Raw genomic sequence first — 22,531 nt, forward strand, 5'->3', positions numbered from 1 at the left:
CTTCATAGAAAAACATCTGCTAAATTGCACACCTTTAATGTTATATGCATTTTTATATCTCGCTGCGCTACACATTTTCCTGTTCATTTTTGGCAAGAAGAACTGTTGTGCTGTTATTTTTGTGATATGCTGGACAACAAAATTTTTCCCCTGGCAGTCAACAAGTTCCATATTTGTTTGGTCTCTGTCAATTGATTAATTGATTGATTAATTGCAGGGAGCTGCTGACAAATATAAAGAGAATTTATCTATTATTTTTAATAAAACGGAGAGAAGTCTGAAAAATGTAAATGAACAAATCTGTGGCTCAGCCTGTCACAAATCTATAGAAATTTTTAGTTTCCATTACAAAAAGGTAACACTACTGTTCACATATTTAAATAGGTAAATTACTACGTGCAATCTAAAATACACACCTGAATATGGCTGTTTCCCTTCAAATAATCAGGAAACAGTAACAATATTGCAAAGGCCAATTTTGATACACTTACTGATTTCCATTTTGCATGTTACTATTAATCCCCCGTGACTGGAAGCTGGATGGACAGATGTTAATATTCATGGAATATTGCCCAAAAAAAGCCTCACTAAAAATTTGGGAACTTAAAGCAGAATGGCTGACATGTTTAACTTCTCTTATTAAGGATAATTTGTGCATTAGCAGAGATGATTTGGGTGCCACCCATGGACTCTGCTCAAACAGCAGATCCTAAATGATCTTCCATCTGTGCCTCCATCTCTGGTTACACATAACAAAAAGAGCCCATTTATCCCTAAAGATGTTCACTTAGTACAAAGTGTTTTCAAACACAAAACACTTCTGTCACTTCACAACACGCGCACTGCAGAAATGCCAGCAGTGGGAAGCATCATATCACAGTGAGTTGCTGGTCAGCGTCAGCTCAGAGCTGTACCTCCATGGGGACAGTTACTGCAAGGCAGACATCAGCTAAGACAGGATGCCAAGTATTTCCCAGGACAGCAATTAATTTGGGTAGAATGTGAAATGAAACACAAAGGCAAACGACAGAGCACAGAGGCACAACAGGCATAATAAATAAATTCACCCATGGGCAGAAATTTTAAATGCACTTAATTTTTCTATTATTTTTATTCCATGAATGTTTGTTCCTTGCGACGCTGGTGTCGTGTCACCAGATTTATGGACTGAATGCTTTTCAGATCTAGAGCAAGGAAGCAGGCCTGGGTCTGATGGACTGTCAGTGATGGTCCGCCAATATCTTAAAGTCATCCAAGCCTTTATTCCCAGAGGTGTGCGTGCTGCTCGCAGATTAATCGACACCGCCACTGGATTAGCAGGACCTGAATGATTTTTACTCCTCAGAGCAGAAAAGTAAAAGAAAGAAAATGAGCGGCTCTACAGAACATGAACGTTTGACACTGCAGACCTCAAAGAGCCAAGAGCAACAAAAGATACGATTGGGGGGGGGGGGGAACAGGGGGATAAAAAGTTAAACCGAAAATAAAAAGAGAGAAAAAGGAGTATAAAGATTTCTATACCTGCTGCAATTCACTCCTGAGCATGTCAATCATTCCCAAATAAAATTCAACTGTTTTCCAAAAAGACACGATATGGCAGCCCAGAAAAAAGAATGAAAAAAAAAAACAGAAAGGCTACAAGAAGCTTTTATTTGAAATGATGGCACATTTCACAGGCCCGTGACTTACAGAAACCCAATCTGCTGATTAGTCGGTGCTTTGACGTTATCTTAAGTTCCTTGTCAAAATTAATTTAGTGTGGGTGGGCTGTGGGCCTGTCGCGCTCCGGGAGGTGTGGGGATAGGATCCCTTTCAAATAAGGCCTAGCTTCAGTGAGCTCGAAATGAACCGCCAGGAAACAAATATCTCCTGGGTATTAAAGGGCCCCCCTTTCGTGGGGGAGCAATGAATGAGTGGGCTAGAAAGAGGTAGCCCCCCGTCTGTGGCCTACTTATTTTCCCCTCAGACCACTAAAGCGATGGGATATTTCTGGAGATGTTCACCGTGGCCAGAGCATAAGAGAGATTGGCAAGCAGTGGCAGTTACCTACTGTAAGTCATTTCCACGCCCGCTGCAATCTGATGCCTTGTCTTCACTCCCCATAACCCCAATGACACTTCATTATGGCCATTTTTTTTTCTGTTGGCCCCCAGAAGTGTCCAATTTTATGAAACCTAACGGATCGCAGCATTTCAATTTGGACAAGCAGGGCCGTTGTCAGTCTATCTTAATCTCTTTCAATTAGGAAGCTGCTCTTAGGCAAATCTCCGATATCTGAGACTGGGAGCATGGCAAAGACTGTGACCCATAAATAAGCTTAAACCCTTAATGGGACGTTGCTTCTTTTTTTTTATCCTTCCCCTTCCTCTTTCTCTTCCCTGTAATTTGTCCCAGACACTGATAAGTAGATTAGGAAGCAGGTGCATTTTTAAGGCCCACCCTGGAGGGGTAAGTGTGCCCCAGCAGTATTCGCCTGACAAAAATGCAGACGCACTGAAACAAACTCAAAGCATCCCTGCCCATTGTCCCTGAATGTTGCTTTATTTTTGGCACAGTTTTCCATTACAGAAGTCTTTCTTCTCATAATGATTATCTTTTTCCCATCTCTAAGAACACAGAATACCCTTCAATGCTTAGAAGGCAGAAAATATGTCAGCCCTCTGTAATCATCCTTGAATTACCCATCCTAGCTTCATTTCAAGATGTGGCTCTTCAATTATTACTTTTCCATTTTCAAAAGGACGAAAAACAGCACTAATGGCACTGGAGTAAGTGGCTTTGCTCATGCTCTGCATTTACTGTGCACCTCATTGTCTGTCCTTGGTCCTAGAACAGCACAAAGGATAAAAGCATGGGAAATATAGATTTCTGGATCCCTCTCAGAAGAGAATGAAACCATCATAATCACTACCATCTCTCCTGTGCCCAGCCTGAGCTTCTCTGCTCTGTGTAACTCTGAATTTCCTCTCCAATCATCCATGAGGAGTTTTGGTTCCATGGGTAAATTAAGTACTAGTTTCAATATGAGCTGGTTCTGCGTATAATACAAACCGAAGGTCTTCATACAAACTGCAGCATCTCTCTACTACCCTGTCTAATAAAACTAAAATCCAATGTTACCTGAAATACAAAAGAAGGAATATCCGACTGAACATTGACTAATACAAGCATTTAGCAAACATGAAATACAGTCGCATATAAAATAATGTGCCTACCAAAACATTGCTTAGAAAGTATGTCCATCCATTCTCCACCATATTTAATGGTGATTCTATTACACACAATATGTGGTGGTGGACTTCCAGCGTGACAAGGAGCCCCTGAGACCAGTTACCATCCAGGGGGAGGAAGTGGAGATGGTGCAGGGCTATAAGTACCTGGGGCTCCACCTGAACAACAGACTGGCCTGGGCAGACAGCACAGAGGCCCTGTATAAGAAAGGCTAGAGCAGACTCAGGTCTTTTGATGTGTGGTGAGCTGCTGAGGATGTTCTACCAGCCCATAGGGGCCAGCGTGCTGTTCTGTGCTGTAGCCTGCTAAGGAAGCAGCATCAGTTGAGGCTCTGCCAAACGCCTGAAGAGACTCAGAAAGGCCAGCTCCATCACAGGACTGACCCTGGACCTACTGGTGGCAGATGAGGAGGACTGGTGGCAAAATTATAAAGAATTCTGCCCATGTAATTCAGGAGACAGTATCCTGGAGCACCTACAGCCAGTGGTTCATTCCAACATGTTGCGCTTAGAAGTCCTACCTGGGATACCTGCTGCAATCAGGCACCACAACATCTCCTCCAGACAGGCCACTCCCAACCCCAGGCAGAACACGCCAGGAAAGCATCGTCATTAAAGTCAAGTTCTGTGTCTTAATCTTTTAATTGCACACACAAAAATACACACACACGCACACACACACACACACACACGCAAACACACACACAAAACCTAGAAAGCTGGTGCAACATTAGACATTTCTCTGCTCCTGGACAGAAGAAAGATTATAGAGCAGTTCCCTCTCCATTTAAGTGCTAACGTGTCACCCATGGACACCAAACCATGGCCAGCCCACACAAATGAAAACATAGCAGGAACAGGATAGCAACAGCTACAACACAAACACTGACCAGCAGGCATTGAGCTTCAGCTTCTCCTCAGTGTCATGAAGCAGCTGCTGAACATCCAGCTCTCTTGGTACCACAGAACTGACACAGTCCATAAAGGCATGATCTTGACAGAATTCCCACTGCCACTCCATGTCCATCAAATGGAAGATACCTGGTTGTAGAAATAAGGGGGGGGGGGGATGCTTATGCAGAAACCATGTGAAAAGCTTAATAAAAGAAAGCATAGCATCCATCAGATGCCACACTGATCAGACTAGATGCTGAGGAAACACCTTGAGAATTATATGCAGCACATAACATATAAAACAAGATGCCATCAGAAGTAATAAATCAATGGCACCAGTCGCATTTACTGAAACAGTGGTGATTGTCACATGTAATAAATGCATTCCAGCTTATTGTTATTTTTCACGAGATGAAGTACAATATAATCTGCAGTGGCCCTAATAATAAATGCATAGGTTCGGCATTAAACACAGCACTACTGCAATGTGTTAACAAAAAAGGCTGTTCGCTCTCATTTTAAATAGGCAATCTCTACTTTCCGCGGATGTGAGCACTTCACGTTTAACATATCCCAACAGCAAATCCAGTATTTGGGATCTATGATATCAACACAGTCATCTTGAGTCAAGTGGAATATAATGGAGAATGTCAATGTCAATTTTGCTTTCTCCCACTTCCTGTTCCTTCATCTCACCCGATTTTAATAATCCTTGTCAAACTAGAAACAGTTTTCAGTACCTTCCTGACACAGGAGTCTTCAACTGGAGACAGAATCTCAACATTCATTTACTCTGCACAAAAGGAAGCTGTCTAGCTGGACAAATATTACTTTTCCACTTGACAATATCTACAGTTAAGCCAGTATTTTATTATTTTGGCTTGACTGGCTCATTGCTCTATTTGCAGAGGAGTTTAAACAGTGACTTCTTGAGATGTGTCAATTCTCAATTGTGGGACTGGAAAGCCAACAATGTAATTATACAGGAAGGTGTGGCACGAATCAATCAAAGGATACACATCACAGCCCGTATGTGATATAAATATATGAAGGCATTAAAAATGCCTGGTTCTTGTTGTGGGACTATTGATCCTAATTAGCATTATAAGAACTAAATGTAGTCTTACAGTGTAAATCAATTTTCTCAATACTTCTCCAGAAGGACGAAATTTGGAAAAACTTGAGAGCTAAATTCTTTAATCTCTCAAAGTAGTAGCACTCATTTATAGTCAAAGTAGAGTATGTTTAAATACTTTTATGGTAATAATTTAGTTACAGTGGTTGTGTTCATAATAGAAAGAATTCAGATTTATATATCTTCATGACCATGTTTTTGACTGATTTCCTTACATGCACCACTACACTTATGTAATTTGCTAGAAGTTATGCTCCTGTATTAATGAAGGGTTGGAAGCAAATATGTGTACATTGCTTAAGGACCATCATTTACCATTACACAGTATTTTCATACAATGACAGTGCAATTTTTAATGGTTTCTAGCAAAATTGTAACTCAGTCTGTGAGTTTTGTAATTTTTTGCAGAACAATTTATTCCATAACACTATTTTAGACTGTTAACACCGTTATTCATAACTTAATGAATTCCTTAAGAAAAAAAACACTATATAAATACTGTTTTTCACCAGATGAAAAAGCCTTAAATAAAACAATTACACGAGCTGCATCCGGTTATAATAAGAATAATACATACAACATTTGTGTACTGAATAATCTACACTGTTCACAATATTCTATTCTGTTTTCCTTGCAGAAAACTATTAAAACCCAAGAAAAGATTAGGAGAAACTGGTCTTAATAAAGATGTAAAAAATGTCACAATATAGTCTCAACACAATTATAAATGAGAACAATAAAGTGAGAATGGAAAAATCATAAACAAATGTAAGTATTAAAAAAGCTAGAATGTTAGAAGTCATCAGGCATTATCATAGGACAGTCACTGATAAAATTAAGTCCTAGATAATCCAAAGAGAAACGATTCATAAAAGGCTTTTTATTGAGGATGAGCTCTTGAGTCATAAATTAAACATGAAAAATAACAAATCATTGTAATAATAAGTCAGTCCACCGCAGTGCGCATACATGCTATGATACATGCTATGAGTAATTTGGAGAAACCAGTTTACCTAATTGCATGTCTTTAGATCAGATTACCAAGATAGACAGAATACAGAATATAATAATAAAGCAACTATTACACCGTTAACCACATTGCTTCATTATAAGTTATTCAATAAGAAAATGACCGCCTACATGTATCAATTATAAAACATCTGTCAGTTTCAAAGTGATGTTCAACCATTGGTCTATATTACAACTCCTAAGTTTAATTTAATTGATTTCTGTAATACACATGCAGACACCCACACAATTACAACGTAGAGTGGTGTCCTTATCTAGACTTTTTGGATTGTTTTGCAAGGTTAAATTAAATGTATAAGTCTGATATTTCTTTCCGAAAAAACCAACCACACGAAACACTCACGGAAATGTACAGGCCATGATTTTATCCATTTTATCAAAAGCAGATCAGCTTGCGAAATCTACGTGTTATACAGACTCGACTAATCTATACAGTGGGATTTTACGTCGAGTTCAAAAACAAAAGTATTGGTCATTACAATAATGCTCTCATGCCACGTCTCTAGTGGACAAGGAATCTAGCTAGCTAGTTACTGTCTAACTGCTAAATTCAGCATAGGAAAAAAACCGCTATTAATGAGCTAATTTGGATATGTACTAACGTCAACTAGTTAATTTCTTATCAGAACTCATTTTTGAATAAATGTCAGCACATTTACTAATATTTGCAAACTTACACATTGGGATTTGTAACGTCAGCCAGTAACATTTTTCACACACCACCCCTTTGTCGAATACAAACTGCTAAACGAAATCCCAAAACGACACACATGCCAGGCATAACGCCATCGTTACGAAAAAATAACAGCTCAACCAGGTAAGCGTCTATAACAACCAACCGGAAGCAGCGTCTGATTAACTTCCGCGGTTCCGAATGGTACAACTCCAGCAATATATAGGGCAGTAGCTGTCCTTACTACGTTATTATTTAAATATATAACTACAAAACGTACAATATCTACTTTGAAATTGTAAAATTAATAATTTCTCTTATGTTTTATAACGTTTATTAGATCAAACAATCAACTCTTCCAATACCGAAAATTACACTGCTATGAATTTCCCCCCATAACTGAAAAGAAGTGTCCTAAACCCATTGTATCCCTATAAACGCAATACTTGGCGTAAAATGGCAGGGGTGGATTTTGTACCTTGCTTTATTTAAAATCTTTTATTCATTACTCTTATCCTGTATCGCCGCTGAAATACTGTTACATAAATTACATTAAATAGAGATTTCTTTTTTCGTACATAATAATAAATGTACCTTAAAGCTGAAAACCCCGGATGCTTTGTGAATGGTATGGACCACACTATGCGGACATGTTCAGAAATTTGGCGCTGAACTCCTATACCTGAAGTAAATAAGTTTTGAGAAATGTAACTGTAGCCGTACGTAGCGGTACTGAAAGTGGCTATTTAGGTAAAATTTCAACGTTTGTCTTGATTGCTGCCATGTTTTTTTTTTTACTACAATAATTATGTTTCCCGCCAGAGAATCATGGCTGTAGTAGCAGTTTGATATCAGTAATATGTTAAACTTTTATACGATTTGTGTTTCAGCGTGAATTTTATTAAAATCATTTGAACCTAATTATTTGCATTAAGGTCGTAAACTCCTCAATATCTTTCCTGCGAAAGTTCCTCTTTGAAATCATGGTGGGGTTGCTTTCATTTTTATTGTACTTGTTTCTCGTTGACAGTCCAAAACAGCCATGCTACTTGAAAGTCTCCGTAGAATTAATAACTGCTGATAAGTTTTTGAAGACCGAATCACTTTGCTGACAGTTGCTTGTCTTAGGATGGTGGAGAAAACATTTACCTTCCAAATCACTGGGATCAAAAACCCACAAATAAAAGGAAAACTACTCAGAGGAATTCATAAGTTGGGCGGAAGCTACATTGGTGGCTCTGTGAGTATTTATGTGATTTGCCATTTCACTGTAAACCTCATTCCTGAATCTAGCCCTCTAGTTTTCTAATGTTGAGTCTCTGGTGACGTTGGGTCACGCCGGACAATTTTCGCATCGCCGTTATTTTAAGGCCCCCGACTCCGAATGCATCGAAGTTTCTTTTAGTAGAGACATTCATATTTAGAATGACTTAATTAGCGGTAAGTTTAATTTTAAATCTCTTCAGAAGTATGCAGTGCAACTGTCATCAACTTTATTCAGATGAATGGCTTCTGGAGATTCTTTTTTTTTTTAAATGACCTAATTGGTTCTGATGCCTAAATATATTATTGCCTCTTTAATTTTATCTCTGCCCTCAATTGCGTCCTTTTATAGTCTGTACACTCTCTATCTTCAGATTAAAACCCCTTGAGCACAAAAATGCACTATAAAGTTCTTAACCTTTTCCCCTTCCTTTTCTCCACAGCTTAAGAGAGGTTATTAACTTGAGGAAATCATATAGCATGAACCCTTATTAAATACCTAGTAAATTAAATGCTGTTGCAGTGTCATGGCCTTTGGAAAGATCTGTATGATAGGCCTTGTACATTTACTGCCCACAGCATTTGAATGACAGTATTAATATGAGTGGATGTGTCCTTAAGCTGCTGTATGCTTTATGTAATGCACCAGTTTTTTCATTTGACACCAGCTTCTCATTTAGCGCTGATTGTAAATAATTGTTATTCAATTACTTATGATGTGAAGCTTGGGTACTTTTGATGAGTGTCACTGCAGTTCTGAGTCAGCGTGATAGATTCCCCAGAACCAGTCTGGAAAATATTGCTCTCTGTCAATATGAGTTAGAATTACTCTGCATACTGGCATCAGAAGAAATCATATATATAATCTAGCTACGAGTTCTTTTTAAAACGTGGTTATGGGTTGTATCTCTTTCAGATCTATAAAGGTCGAGCTACTCATCTGATTGCCCATTGTACACTGGCCAGTGAAAAATTCCTGGCTGCTTGTGCAGGTGGTGAGTTGCCCTTGAATACGTCTCTTAGTGTTAAACATGGATTCACTGTTGATACTTTAAATCGGTGAGATTATTTAGACTCTTGTAGCTAAAGAACAGAAGTGCAAAACCAGTGACTGGCCACTAGCCTGCTCTGGGCTTGGCTCTCATTCTTTTGTCTGTCTGTGTGGTCCGTCTCTCAGGGAAGTGGATTGTCACTCCGCAGTATGTGATAGACAGTGTGAGGAATGGGAAGTGGCTGCCCGAAGTGGCCTACGAGCTGGATTTCATTAGTCAGGCTCCTGAGGCCACCAGACCCATCCGGATGTGGAGAACAAGGGTGGCCAGCGGAACTGTTTCCGGTGCCTTCCAGGGCTGGAGAGCTGTCTTGCTCATGGATGACCGCAAGAGGAGAGAGATCTTCGAACGGTCGGATTCTCCTTCTTGGTTGCAGAGACATACAGATTCTGATATCGAATTGCTAATGCTTATTGGTACTAATGGAAATGCAGTATGAAATAAGCATTTTTCGTTTCTGAATTAGCATTATAGGTAGGATGCCTGGAAAGGTTTGGAGTGGCAAACACCACCAAGAATAACAATGGTTTGCTGTCATTGTACACTGTTTATCCTTCTGAGCATGACATCCATCTGTATCCATACCGCTGATCCAGTAGAACAGCATGGTGAGCTTGGAGCTTGTCCCAGTAATCACAGGACAGGATGCTCTAATGCAGTTACACACTATGGGCAGTTCAGAACCACTAAGTAGCCTACCTGTGATCAGAAGTGCGCCAAGCCATGGGTGGGATTCCGGCTTCAATACTACCTGCCTTTCATCCTAAAGCACTGACCACTCATATATAAAAATCATGATAAATTACTGACCAATATCATTATTAAAGTGATGTTCTATCTTGTGGATCATGTTAGTGGGTTCATATAATTTTTTCATGAGAATCTGCATAAAAACAAGGAACAAGATAAAAGCCTGCATATTGACCTGGGACTACACACTATGTAATTAATTTTTCATGTCTCTCTACTTCCTAGATATTTATGATAATCGGGTCACTATCATACAAAAAGCCGGGTTCAGTAGACATGACCTTATTTCTGTTTGTTACTGCGGAGCATACAGGAGATTTTCCTCGCCCTCTCATTGGACAATGCTACAATTATTGTAGGATATTGTTCATTTTTGTCATGTACAAGATAGGATAGAGTACTACTTGGTATTACTGTCTTGTAAATCATCCCAATGCAACATAAAGTGTGGAAACTCATAATGAAAATAATATATTCCTCAGGTCTCAGATATAAGGGGAGGCAGAAATCTTCTTATGATATTAATTTTAAAGTTTCCAAAGCGTCTTCTCCTCAGTCAGAAGAATGGAGGTTTTCCTTAATCCAAATGAAACCAAGCTTTGCTATGCTTCTGTTCTTTATCACCATGCTCTCACCGTTCAGCCACATATCATATCCCCTCATATCATTTTCCAGTTTTATTTTCTTAAAAAAATACCTTTTGATTCTTTTTTCAGGATCTTGATGGCAGGAGGTGCCAGGATTTCCTCATGCGCATCTGATCAGTCTGTGACGCATGTGTTTACGGGTAACATTAACACAGATTCTAAGATTGGTGCCCCATGCTACTCGTTGGATTACATTGCTCAACATTTACTTGGGGTACGCTGGAGATAAACGGCCGAAGTGCATTCAGTCCCACTCTGGAACTGTAGCATGCTCCTTACCTTGAGTATACTTTGTGTATGACATGCATTTTATTCAGGCAGTTGGACCGCTTTTCTTACAGAGCTCATGGCCTGTGATTTCAGAAGTGCTATCCAGCTCTCCCGTGGATAATACACAGCTTTTCTCCGAATTAGAAATTCAGCTGAAAGATTACGTTTCAAAACTTGTGGTGAGAACAGCATTATTTTTTTCTTTTAATAATGCTTCAGTTACCTTGATTGTTTCATCAAAGTTCGTATTCACCCCTTTATGAAAATTGACATTGCCGTTTAAATGAGCTGTCATTATTGTCATCTGAAAAGGATGATATTAATGTTTTTTTTTTTTGCAGCTCCCCGAAAGGCTTGTTTCCATCGATTATGTGAGCCACGCAACTACAGGGCATCCGTCTCAGGTACGGTGGTGTTAAGCATATTAATGCATGGATTTACATGACAATTACATGACAGGGCTTTCCATTTTATGGACTTGTCACAGGGTTTGTAGGGCATCATTGGCAGACCTGTTAAGGGAAAGCTGGTTCTTCCGGCATTCCCCCGGAGCGTCCTCAAAGTTTGCATTCAGGAACAGTGGCACGCTTGGGACCGGGCTTCGGACGACAAATGACACTGAGTGACAAGGCCAGCTGAATCTCCAGAGGCTACACATCCTCATTCGTGTCTCTCTTTTCAGAGTTCCGTGGTGGATTTCAGCAATGTGCACAGCCTTATCGAATGTGGTCTCCTCACAGAGGCTTTAGAGGAAATTCAGGGAATGCTGCACCCTGGAGTCCTTCCATCACCACAATACATGTGCTCCCTGATGCATCACGCTCTGCAGGTAACCCAAGCACTGCTGAAAGCCGCAGTATTATTTTCCATTTTCTCACCCTCAAAAACAATGGCAGAACCTGTCAGTGTTTACTGCTTGTAACCCTGTTTCCTTCCTCAGGGTGAAGTTAAGCCATACTTTTTCAGCACCTTTATCAATATTTTGCACAACATCCTACGCAACAATCCCACTTGGGGGTCGCCCACTGTGGTGAAGTATTTTCTGCACATCCTGCAGTGCCCTCAGTGCAAGGGAGGAACCTGGGCCCTCCTGGAGACATCAGTGAGGTATAGAGTTCTTCAGAATTTTGTCTTGCATTGCATCTTTTTCAGCTGACAGGCAGAAGACATTAACTGTTGCACGTTGGCTAGTGCAAGGTTTCCCATGAGGATTCTGATGAGGTTATTTTTGTAATGTTAAGGAATATGGGAAAATATGTTTGGGAGGATGATGAGTACAAACAAAAGCAAATGTGAAACAGCGTCATTCTTGCCCTTCTATGATGCGCTTTCGACTTCTAAATGACAGCGTATGTAATATTATGGTATAACCCACTATTTAATTTGCTGACTGTGCACGACTGTCCCACTCCTTAGGTGGTGCGTGTCCAGCGGGGAGTGCTGTCACTTGCTTCCTGGCTCACCTTCCCCAGAGCTGATCAGGTTCCTCTGTGACTTGCAGGCTTTTCTGCTCACAATCTTCCGACATGAGCTCTTTGCCTCCAGCAAAGGGTATGACAGAAGTTCCCAAGTCATCAACTTTTATCTGCTTTTCTGTGCTTATATAAATGCAATGCACTCAGCATTACCCTTTAATTTTATTAAAATACTTTAAATTCATATACATTGTGTTATTTAATCACACATGAAACGACAGGCACATGATAAATAGTATAGATTCATATATTAATAAGACTGTCTTTGATTTCCTTCAGGCAATCTGGAGGGTCACGGTCTTCTGTTCTAGTTCGTACATTTTGGAACATTTGGCAGAGATCCACTCTTGGTAGCAGGACAGTCCAGCAGTTGGCAGGGTTACTGATCCATACTACCAGCTGCGCTCTGTCATCTGCTGAGGTCAGTATTGTCACGGCGTCCTGTCCACAGAGAAAGATACAGTATGTAATACTGAAGTGTGTGTATGTATGTATAACTACACAGCAGTCTGTAGAGTGCGCTTAACGTTATCCATGCACAGATTACTATTGCCAAATGGCGAAGACGTAAGTTTTATAACAAATACCGTAAGCTGAATGTTGTATGAGGATGTGTTATATTGTAACGCTTGATGCATAACTAGAGGACAAGAGGACAATGATTCATTTATTTGTGCAGTTTATGCAAGGCAGATGTTCATATTCACAAACTCTACATATTTATCATTATTATTAAAATTTCAGCAATTATGTCTCATTCACTGGGACATCGTGAAGTTGTTTCGAGTGTTACCAATGTACTTAAAATTAGTGTTTCCTACTTCTGTATTATATTGCCCAAAATTGGGCTTTACGTATGTAAGGTACTTCGCTCCGTTTGAACTCCACATGAAAATGCAATTGCTTTTTGTCTTGTTGTAAGTCTATAAGTGTAGTTGAATTGTTCCTGATTCATGCTTCGCTTTTGTTTAGGACTGGAAGCAGCGCCTTCTGTGTACTTTGCATGACACCTTGGCTGTGGTGGTTGAGTACTGGTGTCAGGAACACAGTAAACTAAATAAAAGCCTGCTGGACAAGGGCATGGAAGATCTGGCTGAGCACATTTCCATATTATGCCAAGGTGTGTATATTTCACTTGGGACATCTTGGGACTGGAACGGAGATGACAGGATATTACATAGGTTCATTAAATAGTATTGATGTGTTTATGAATATGGGCCCTTTTTACCTCTATGCCACGGGTGTCAAACTGCAGTCCTGGGGGGCCGGAGTCCTACACATTTTTGGGTTTCCCCTCGTCTAACACACCTGATTCAACTCCTTGTGCTAATTACCACACAGCTCTTGAGCTGAATCATTTGTGGTGGAACAGGGAAAGAACTAAGCTACACAGGGCTCCGGCCCCCCAGGACTGCAGTTTGACACCCCTGCTCTATGCCCATGATGTGAAACTTCTTAATCTACTGTCATAACCTACAAAGTTTAGAGTCACTGAGTAGCAGCAATACACCTATAATGTCATTGAGTTATACTGTTTTTTTTTTCTTTTCTTGTAGATCATCCTCCTGAATTTTTACTGGAGTTTGTTCCCAACATGCCGTCACTGAGACTGAAGATGGTCACTGCTGATTCCATATACAGGTGTATGTGCTGCAGAAATGGTGTTTCCGTGGGAACAGAACCTCTAACCCTACGAAAAATTGTAAGTTGTGCATTATGTAGCCAGTGGGGTAGAGCTGGTATATTAAAAGCAATTGTTTCAATTGTTTCTCCCCATTAAATCAGCAATGTAAAAACTAAGCATGTGCATTTTTTACCAGATGTTTGTGTGGCTGATGTTGCAGCATCATGATGTATCTTCTGTTGACATCCATGTCAGAGTAGCACTCTTCACCACATCATCATCATAACATCTCCAACCTGTCCAGTGGTGCTTATGCTTTCTCAAATGGCTGCTCAAGGGAGACCGAGCTCTGTCACAACTAACCAGATGTATAGAAACTATGCAGGGAAGCCAGGTTAACCATGTATGAGAGAGAGTAAAGATTTTTTTAGCGAGGGGGAACACGGACGGCGTTTGCCAGGAATGGGACAGGTGTGGGCCTGCAGCTGGCCCGGTCCCGGAGGCCCCCGCAGGTGTCATCGGCGGGGCAGCTGGAGTCACGCTGTCAGAAGAGGGACGTCAAACTCGCAGGAGGCCGTCTTCATGAAAGGCACATCGGTGTTCTGTGCCAGATGCAAGCTGTTTGTTATGCATTCCGGAACTCCTCCTGCTGATCTCAGAGCCGCTCCTGCTCTGTAATCAGCGGCAGCTTCCCCAAGCTCCTATCAACATCTACAAACAAATTAGGCTGGCTGGACAGCCCGGTGCATTCCTCTTGTCTCTACAGTGATTCCCATGAACTTTTGAAATAAAACATTATATTAAGGTTGGGCACTGAAATGGCCTCAAGACCTGTCCTGTGGAAATGGTGGCTTATCAGATGATTTTCAAAGCTAGTGTGTGTATTAATAGAAAAAGAACTAATCAGGACTTTGTGACTTTATTAAGCATTGCTTTTCCTCTATTTTTTCTTAACTGCTCTTGATGGTGATTTTGCCATAAATGTATAGCTACTATATGTCTTTATATTCTGTAGTATGTTGTTAATTGAAGTTCCTTAAGGAACTGTCATGTATAATTCAAGCATGACAATAACTTGCATGCAAAATCTAACATGCCTTGCATAACTGAATTTAATCTCTAGTTATGAATGAACGGTAATCTGTTATGAAATACCATAGTTAAGCACATGTTGATGTCAAATGCCATATCAAAACCATATTTTTAATTTGGCTTGTTACATTATTTCTTATTGCGAAATGATGGTGCATGTTTATGTTTTGAGTGATATGTATTTTCAGCATTCGTTTTTGCAGGAAATTGGGAATCTTTTCTCATTGTGCAGATTTATAAAATGACATACAGTATAGCGTCTATCACTTGGGTAGGTTCTTTTGAAAATGAGTGGAGGAATGGATAAACTAATCTGATGTAAAAGTTTACATGAAAATGGCATTTTCTGGGAGAAGTGGCCCATATTTCTGTTGAATATCAAGTTTATGCTTGTGGGATTTGAGCAGCTTGGTCACTTTTATGGGTCACATGCATCCGTTCTCCATAATTACCTACCCAGTACAGCTTGGAGCTTTTCCCAGGAAGTGTAGGACATAAAGCAGTGAGCTCCCTGCATAGGTTGCCTGCGCATTTCAGAGCACAAACACACAATCACTTATAATCACTGAATTCCTCCTGTGCTAATCACCGAGCCACTGCCTCACCCTTATGAATTACAGCTTCTCAGAAATGTTGCTGTTATGGCCTGGTAACTGAGGCATTGAGGAGTTTGTCACATCTAGTGTGGGCTGGTATGTGTTTGTAGGGAATCTGCTTTCCTATCATGTACAGGCCATCTTGGATGATTGACAGCTGGCTGCTCCAGACTACATCAAGTGCCGTTTGTCTCCTGCCAGGTCTCCAGCTATCTGCCTGCCCTGGGGAGACTCTGTGAACGTAAGCCGGCCGGGGCTGGGGGCCCGCGTGTGGCGGGGACGCCTGCCAGGCCAGGAGGCGAGCTCCACACTGCCAGCTGTGCCGGCGTGGCACCGGCCACCCTGCCAGGGGCTTCGGGGTGAGTAAATGACCACTCCCCTGCGGAGCATGCGTCAAAGCAGGGTGGCTGTCCGGGGACGGTGCCTCACGACGTCAACATGTCATTCTCAATCAATGCCACTGAGGGAGTCCGTGCAGAGGTTAAAGCCCCACAGCGATGGCTGTTTGGGCGAGAGCACAGAGTGCTACTCTCACTGTCTCCTACCCTGTACCAGCTGCTGTCGTCATGTGACGATGGTAGCTACAGCAGTGAGCAGGGATTGACTTAGCGATACGTGCGGAAATCAGTCGATTGTTCTACAGGGTGTTCCACCTTAACTTGTGCACTCTTAAACCACACACCTGCAAACAATCTAATTTGGTATAGTCGTCTATTTCACCTGAAACACATAAACAATTACCAGACTAATACTCTTAAGTAGGTTGCCTAGCCTTAACTGTCTCATTCTTAAAGATAGAAGCCAAAAGACAGGCCATCATTGATCTTGCTCGTGCCGGGAGATCTCCTAAGCAGATTGCAAGTGCCTTAAACTTACACAGAAACACTGTAAACAATGTAAAAAAAATGTACAGAGAGTCAGGAGATGTGAAGAAAAGGTCTACTGGCTCACGTAGAAGTGTTCGAAGCAAAGACGTCATTAGGAAGGTGAAAAACCGAATAAACACCAACCCATGGCGCTCAATATGCAAGATGACAAAGGATGTGGGTGTGAGCACTACGTCAATGCATCGCATAGTGAAAGAAGACCTTGGTGCCACTTCTAGGGCCATCACCAGCACCCACCTAATAACTGAAGATTCCAGAAAGAAAAGGGTAGACAGGGCGAAACTTCTCTTGCATGATGTTAAACACTCATCTGGCAGAGTCATCCTCTTCAGTGATGAAAAATTGTTTTGTGTTGATCGGGGTCTCAACCGTAGAAACAACCGTTATATTTCATCGGATGCAGTGAAGGATGTCCCTGATTGTGTGAAACATGTTTCCAAGACAAAAAACCCTGCCAAAGTCATGGTACTAAGGGTTGTTGCATCCAATGGCAAAAAGTGTCCGCCTGTGTTCATTCCACAAAATGAGAGGGTGAATGCTCATGCCTATATCAAGATGTTGACAAAGCATGTGCTACCTTGGATTCAAAGGACCTTTCCCGATGGAAGACCCAAGAATTTTTGCAGCAGAACATGACCAACTTCTGGGGTAAGGACATGTGGCCTCCCAACTCAATCCCCTGGACTATAGTATCTGGGCATACATGGAGCAGGAGGCCTGCAAGAAACCACATTCATCAGTGCAAGCTCTGAGGGCATCCATCACCAGAACTTGGAGCAAAATGGATGAGGCATATGTAAGAAAGACGTGCCAGAGTTTTCGTCATAGGCTAGAGAGTGTAATTGAAAAAACGGGTGGAATTATTGAATAACATGTGTTACATAACTATAAACAATAACCTGTAACATTAAAAGTGTGATTTCAATGTTTCTGTTGTTTTATTTACTCTTACTTTCTGAATAAAGTGGTTGCACAAGTTAAGGTGGAACACCCTGTAACAGCGTGAATGCGTACGTATTTTATGTGCATTTGCGCCGATATGACAAGAAATTATGCATTTTAACCTTTACATGTTAATTCGTACTTCATTTGCAGGATAGAGGTTAAAATTTGTTGCGTTGTTACATTAATTGCTTTTAAAGGTGAATGCGTACTTGCGTACCAGTTATGTCAATCCCTGGCAGTGGGCAAGTTTATTGTACTATGGAAGGATTTCAGTCTCCAGTCCATTTTATGTACTAATGTTTTGGCAATGAAAATTATATCTATATTTATATTTAAGTACCTGAATACATGCATACTGGTCTTGTAAATTTGCCCCTGTGATTATTGAAGTTCGGGAGAAACATCACTCTACAATGAGAACATTACCTCTTATTTCAATCCAATCCAAATTTTTGGATTGTGTTTTTGATTCATTTCCCCTTTTCAGGATTGACAAACGAATTACTGGTAATTGAAATACAGCGTAAATTGAAAAAGAGTATTTTGCTCTGAAACTTTCAGTGTTACTTGGATGGGGTGAGTTGATAGGTACAGATCTGGATTATAGATAGGCACTGTTTATGAGATACAGCCAAGGTAATGGGGCGGGGGACTGGCAGTGTGGTACAGTGGTGGGGGGGGGGGTGGTTTTCACTGTCCCCACTACACGCATCACCCTGCCGACGTTTATCCCTCCCTACTCATAAGGCGCCATGTGTCAAGCTGTTCGTTCCTGCTGTGCCGCTGCCGGAATATTCCGCTTGGGTGCGGGACAGCCAATTACCAGTAAAACAAGCATCGTTTTTGTAAGCAAGGCTTCCACATTGGTGTCATCTTCCCGTCAGAAGTCGTAAAGGCGGCTCCGTTATGCACTGACAGCGCACAGGGTCTTTGAAGTGCCTCTGCTTTTCATTTATTTTTATTAATCTGCTTTCTTCTCTGCCATTTTTCTCTGTGCTTTTCGTCACTGGCGTAATTCAAATAAATGTTTCTCGCAGCATATTGAAAACAGGGCAGATTTATTTAAGCAGTTTGCACTGTTATTTACCGAGCTGGAAAAAAAAGTCACGGTACGTGTAAAATGTGGAGCAGTGCCCTTAATTGAAAACCCAGTGTCCTGTCTGGCTGGTTTCTACCACCTTGCCGGAATGTTCCAGCAGGCCTCTTGCTGGCTGAGATTTTCATTTCACCCTGCACTTCAAGTAACCGAGACAAGACCTGTTCTGCAGTTTTCCGAAAGGCATTTAAAACAGCAGGGGAGCATATACAGTAACTTCAGGGGAAGCCCAGAGTCTGACTGCATGGTGTGAAACTGACCTAGTCCTTCAAAAAAACACAAAAAAGTTTTTTTTTATATTTTTTATTTTTTGAAGGCTGTCTTCTGCTTGCGTGAGACATGGTGTTCAGGATGATGCCCGCTTGCTGAGAAGCTGGATGTGTGAAGGCAGTCCCAATAATTGCCTCCTGTATTGTTCCTGTGTCCAATAACCCAGCTAATTGTTGAGGAATTTACACTGTCGTTAAAAAAATGCATTTTTTCGTTATTTGCTTTTGGTTTTTGTCATTTAAAACTGAAACATTTCATGGTTCAAATCTGTAAGTGCAGTATTCAAAATTCTAAAACTGATCCCCACCTTGTTCACTTCTTGGGGTGCCAATTCATTATTTTCTCTTCTCCTAGTCTGGACAAGAAGACAGTGCCCAAAGGACTTCACAGAGTCAACGCTGCAGGTACACGTCACATCAAACACATCACCGATGCATGTGCATTTGTACTAATTCGTGGATAAAATGTAGCTGCTCTCTAGCTGTTTCTCATATCTTCATATATTTTTTTACAATTAATGGAATGTTTTGAATAAGTTGTGATGTGCACTGTGACTTAAGATTTTTCCTCTGTATGTTTTAATACCACCGACAAAAAAAGAAAAAAAATCAATCGTATTGTGTGTCAGATCCACAGTTTAGTGACATTAAAATGTAGCCATTAGGATTCCATTACAAAAGTGAGTGACTTACTTAGTAAGTGCAAGTTCCAGCAATTAGAATGGTGGCACTCTGTGTGAACCCACAGAACTGTCAGCGCTTATATTCCCCCCTCCAGCTGATCAGAAAGGCCGTTGCTGGGGGGTGGGTGGGGGGGGTGGGTAGTGGGACAGGGAAGGCATCCAGCTTCAGGGAGACTCAAGGCTGCTCACTTGTGTTGTTTTCTACTACGTGCTCCTTCTACTAATGCGACTGTCATTAATGTTTAATGCAGCCCCTGTTATGTTTCCCTTTCCCTTCTGCTCTCCCAGCTCACTGCTATGGCCACTTGTTTTTCTCCAGACCAGAAAGCAGGCAGCTGAGAGGCTGTCGGGCAGCGGTCGTCATGGCCCTTTAGGTGACGAGGTGATGGGCGTGTCCATCAGCGTTAAGGCATACTTGTGAACAGCTACTGCTCTGTTCTGTGATGCCTTCAGATCACTATTCTTCGTAGTAAGATTATGTTCGGAATGGCATAGGTCACCAACCGGACGCTTGCCGAGATATTTCAAGTCAATCGTGATACAACTTCCAATCTCCCCTTCGGCAAAACCGAGGACCCCCCCCTTGATCAGCAAAATATACAGAGCCCCCGCACCCTTCCTCAATCCCTAGTCGGTACCTTGCCAGAGTATAAGTAAGAGTAACTCTGACTGTGAAAAGGGCTGGAGACCACTGGTGTAAGTGATATACTTTCAACTGTGATTGAGAGGTCTGAAAACACAGATAACTTCTTTACTTTATCGCCTGTAATATAGTATTTAAGACTTCAGGTAGTGATGGAGAATCCAAGTGACAGTGGAAATGAGCAAATTGCATTGGCATTGACACTGCATTAGGTGCAGTGCAGACGTAAACGTTATTTAAGTTTCCCAGATGGCTACAAACAACAAAAGGAAACAGATGCCATGTCCTCCATACTTTAAAGTTTTTCTTATGTTTTCAAAGTAACTTTTCTGAGATGTTTGAGCTGGAGAAGTGCAAGGCTTCTGAGTGTTCTTTTTCCTGAAAGATAACTTTATTATATTTAAATTTCCCCATGTTTTTAGGTAATATTTATTCCATTCAGTATTATGTATTCCATGCGTTTTCCACATGTTTTGGAAGTGTATCTTTTTTGATGGCTGTTCAGCTCGCACTGATCTGTCACCCAAGCTTACGAGCAGGACAATTTATTTTTAGAGAATGGTTTACCCCAAGACATACCCTATGTAGAACACATGTGAAATCATAAGCAACTCTAATTATACCAAAATATATACTAACATGAACTAACTCATCTCTTTGTCATGCTTTTGCAGCATGATTGCATTTCAGTTTATTCAATGGAGGCTTATAGATTATTTTATTCACAGATACCATTAGCAACCTTGAGTAACTAGCAGCAGGAAAAATAAAAATCTTAAGAAATGAGAGAACCATAGCATGTCTTTCCTGGGAGTTGCTTAGGCGTACTTGTCTAATGACAGAAGAAAATCACCTAAATGCATTTAGTGGAAATTAGTCAGCTTTTTGAAATTTTATAGAAAAGGCTGGCCAAAAGTGCTTGTAAATGCTGAGCAAGCAATTGCCCCTATAATAGAAGCTTTGTGTCCAAATTGTTGCCCTTAAAGTGATTTAACAGTGTGCAGATTGGTACTGGCATTTGTGAGGATGTGTACACGCTGGGAGTGCTGGACGGGCCCTTTAATCACTTGCTTTAAAGCCTATTATACGTTGAATGTGTTGCAGGGAGTTGACTGTTAATCCCAAAGCATTAGTGCTTTTTGTTGAACTGTCGAATTATTTGAATTTCTTTTTATATATTCCTTTCTGGATGGTTGTTAAAAGTATGAAATGATACGTAATGAAAAATTCCAGTAAATTTGGAGTGCCGAATATGCGTGGGGTCAATCTAAGGGCCTTAGACTTTTTCCACTGGATTCTGGGTGTCCTTTTGCTAACATGCTCATTTCAGGATACGTTTTTCCAGATGTGGATCTTTCTCTCCGCTTTTTGGCAGGACATATGGCAGAAAAACTCATACTTTAAGATGCATACTGTCTGTTTTCTAATTTATTATTATTATTATTATTATTATTATTATTATTTTGCTTGAACTCTAACCCTTCCTTTAGTAGTATACTGGGCTTTATTTGAGCAAACCCTAATTTACCTCCCACATCCCAGTATGAAGCCCTAAAGTGTTTATGGTATGTGGTACAGTGCCAGCAAGCACTCAGGCATGGCCTCCCCTCACTTGTTAGATTCAGCCGTACAAGAATCATGGCCCACCTCGGCGTAATATGCTGTTAATTAAATATCGTTTTCTAAAAAGGATAGTAGGTGAAAAAAATAAGTAATCCTCAGCCTAGTTTTCCTGAGTATTTTAACTTGCTGATTGAGTATCATGTGGCACATTCATAATGCCCTGTGGAGCTTTTGAACTGTGAAAAATCCTGTTGGAACCATTGTGTCTAGGCTGTGTAGCATAACCTCCACTTCTGCCGTGATGCAGGGCGGGGCGTGCCTCTATACACGGCCACTGGGCTGTAATGTACCTGGAAATCCACATGTTTGAAAAAGCAAACAATCCGAAGGAACATATTGGCTTTTCTCTTTGCTTTACTCTCTTTTTTTAAGTCCTGCATCTCTGCTTTTAACAGCAGATTGGTGGTTTTTGATCTGTTCTTGGGTGATGTTCCTCTTGCTCTTGTTTAGGAGGTTACCGAGCTGCACGTCATATACAAAGGCCAAGGTGCAGCCGGACCTTAAGAAATGTGCTTGTGTTCTGTTTCAAAAAAGGCGAGTTACCCATCCACCGAATTTGCAAGAGGAACCAAGTGGAGATGCTGCTGAATGTCCTTTCAGTTCCGGGGACAGATGTCAACGTCAAAGGTAGGTGCCATTTTTGCAGTCTGATATT

General features: G+C 41.0%; 2 protein-coding genes across 11 annotated transcripts in view; one reads left to right on the top strand and one right to left on the bottom strand.

Moving 5' to 3' along the window:
• kiaa0825 (KIAA0825 ortholog) overlaps nucleotides 1-7,109 on the bottom strand; it is a 105,304-nt gene extending 98,195 nt beyond the window's left edge. For all 4 annotated transcript variants that reach the window (XM_023818331.2, XM_023818332.2, XM_023818330.2 and 1 more), the window contains exons 1-2: nucleotides 6,966-7,109; nucleotides 4,121-4,271 (exon numbers count right to left, since the gene is read on the bottom strand). In XM_023818331.2, the coding sequence (XP_023674099.2) occupies nucleotides 4,121-4,271; nucleotides 6,966-6,969 (155 nt within the window). In that variant the 5' untranslated portion in view covers nucleotides 6,970-7,109. The remainder of the gene's footprint in view (nucleotides 1-4,120; nucleotides 4,272-6,965) is intronic.
• Nucleotides 7,110-7,406: 297 nt separating this feature from the next.
• The window catches only part of slf1 (SMC5-SMC6 complex localization factor 1), a 39,317-nt gene continuing 24,192 nt past the window's right edge, over nucleotides 7,407-22,531 (top strand). For 2 of the 7 annotated variants that reach the window (XM_023818298.2, XM_023818297.2), the window contains exons 1-16: nucleotides 7,407-7,648; nucleotides 8,090-8,201; nucleotides 9,141-9,219; nucleotides 9,402-9,627; nucleotides 10,743-10,887; nucleotides 11,015-11,122; nucleotides 11,285-11,347; nucleotides 11,626-11,772; nucleotides 11,884-12,050; nucleotides 12,360-12,494; nucleotides 12,698-12,839; nucleotides 13,391-13,538; nucleotides 13,975-14,120; nucleotides 15,932-16,089; nucleotides 19,283-19,332; nucleotides 22,411-22,503. In XM_023818298.2, the coding sequence (XP_023674066.1) occupies nucleotides 7,587-7,648; nucleotides 8,090-8,201; nucleotides 9,141-9,219; nucleotides 9,402-9,627; nucleotides 10,743-10,887; nucleotides 11,015-11,122; nucleotides 11,285-11,347; nucleotides 11,626-11,772; nucleotides 11,884-12,050; nucleotides 12,360-12,494; nucleotides 12,698-12,839; nucleotides 13,391-13,538; nucleotides 13,975-14,120; nucleotides 15,932-16,089; nucleotides 19,283-19,332; nucleotides 22,411-22,503 (1,981 nt within the window). In that variant the 5' untranslated portion in view covers nucleotides 7,407-7,586. The other 5 variants (XM_023818299.2, XM_023818302.2, XM_023818300.2 and 2 more) reach the window with 5 other exon arrangements.

Source organism: Paramormyrops kingsleyae, chromosome 2, assembly GCF_048594095.1.
Source record: "Paramormyrops kingsleyae isolate MSU_618 chromosome 2, PKINGS_0.4, whole genome shotgun sequence".
Taxonomy (NCBI): domain Eukaryota; kingdom Metazoa; phylum Chordata; class Actinopteri; order Osteoglossiformes; family Mormyridae; genus Paramormyrops; species Paramormyrops kingsleyae.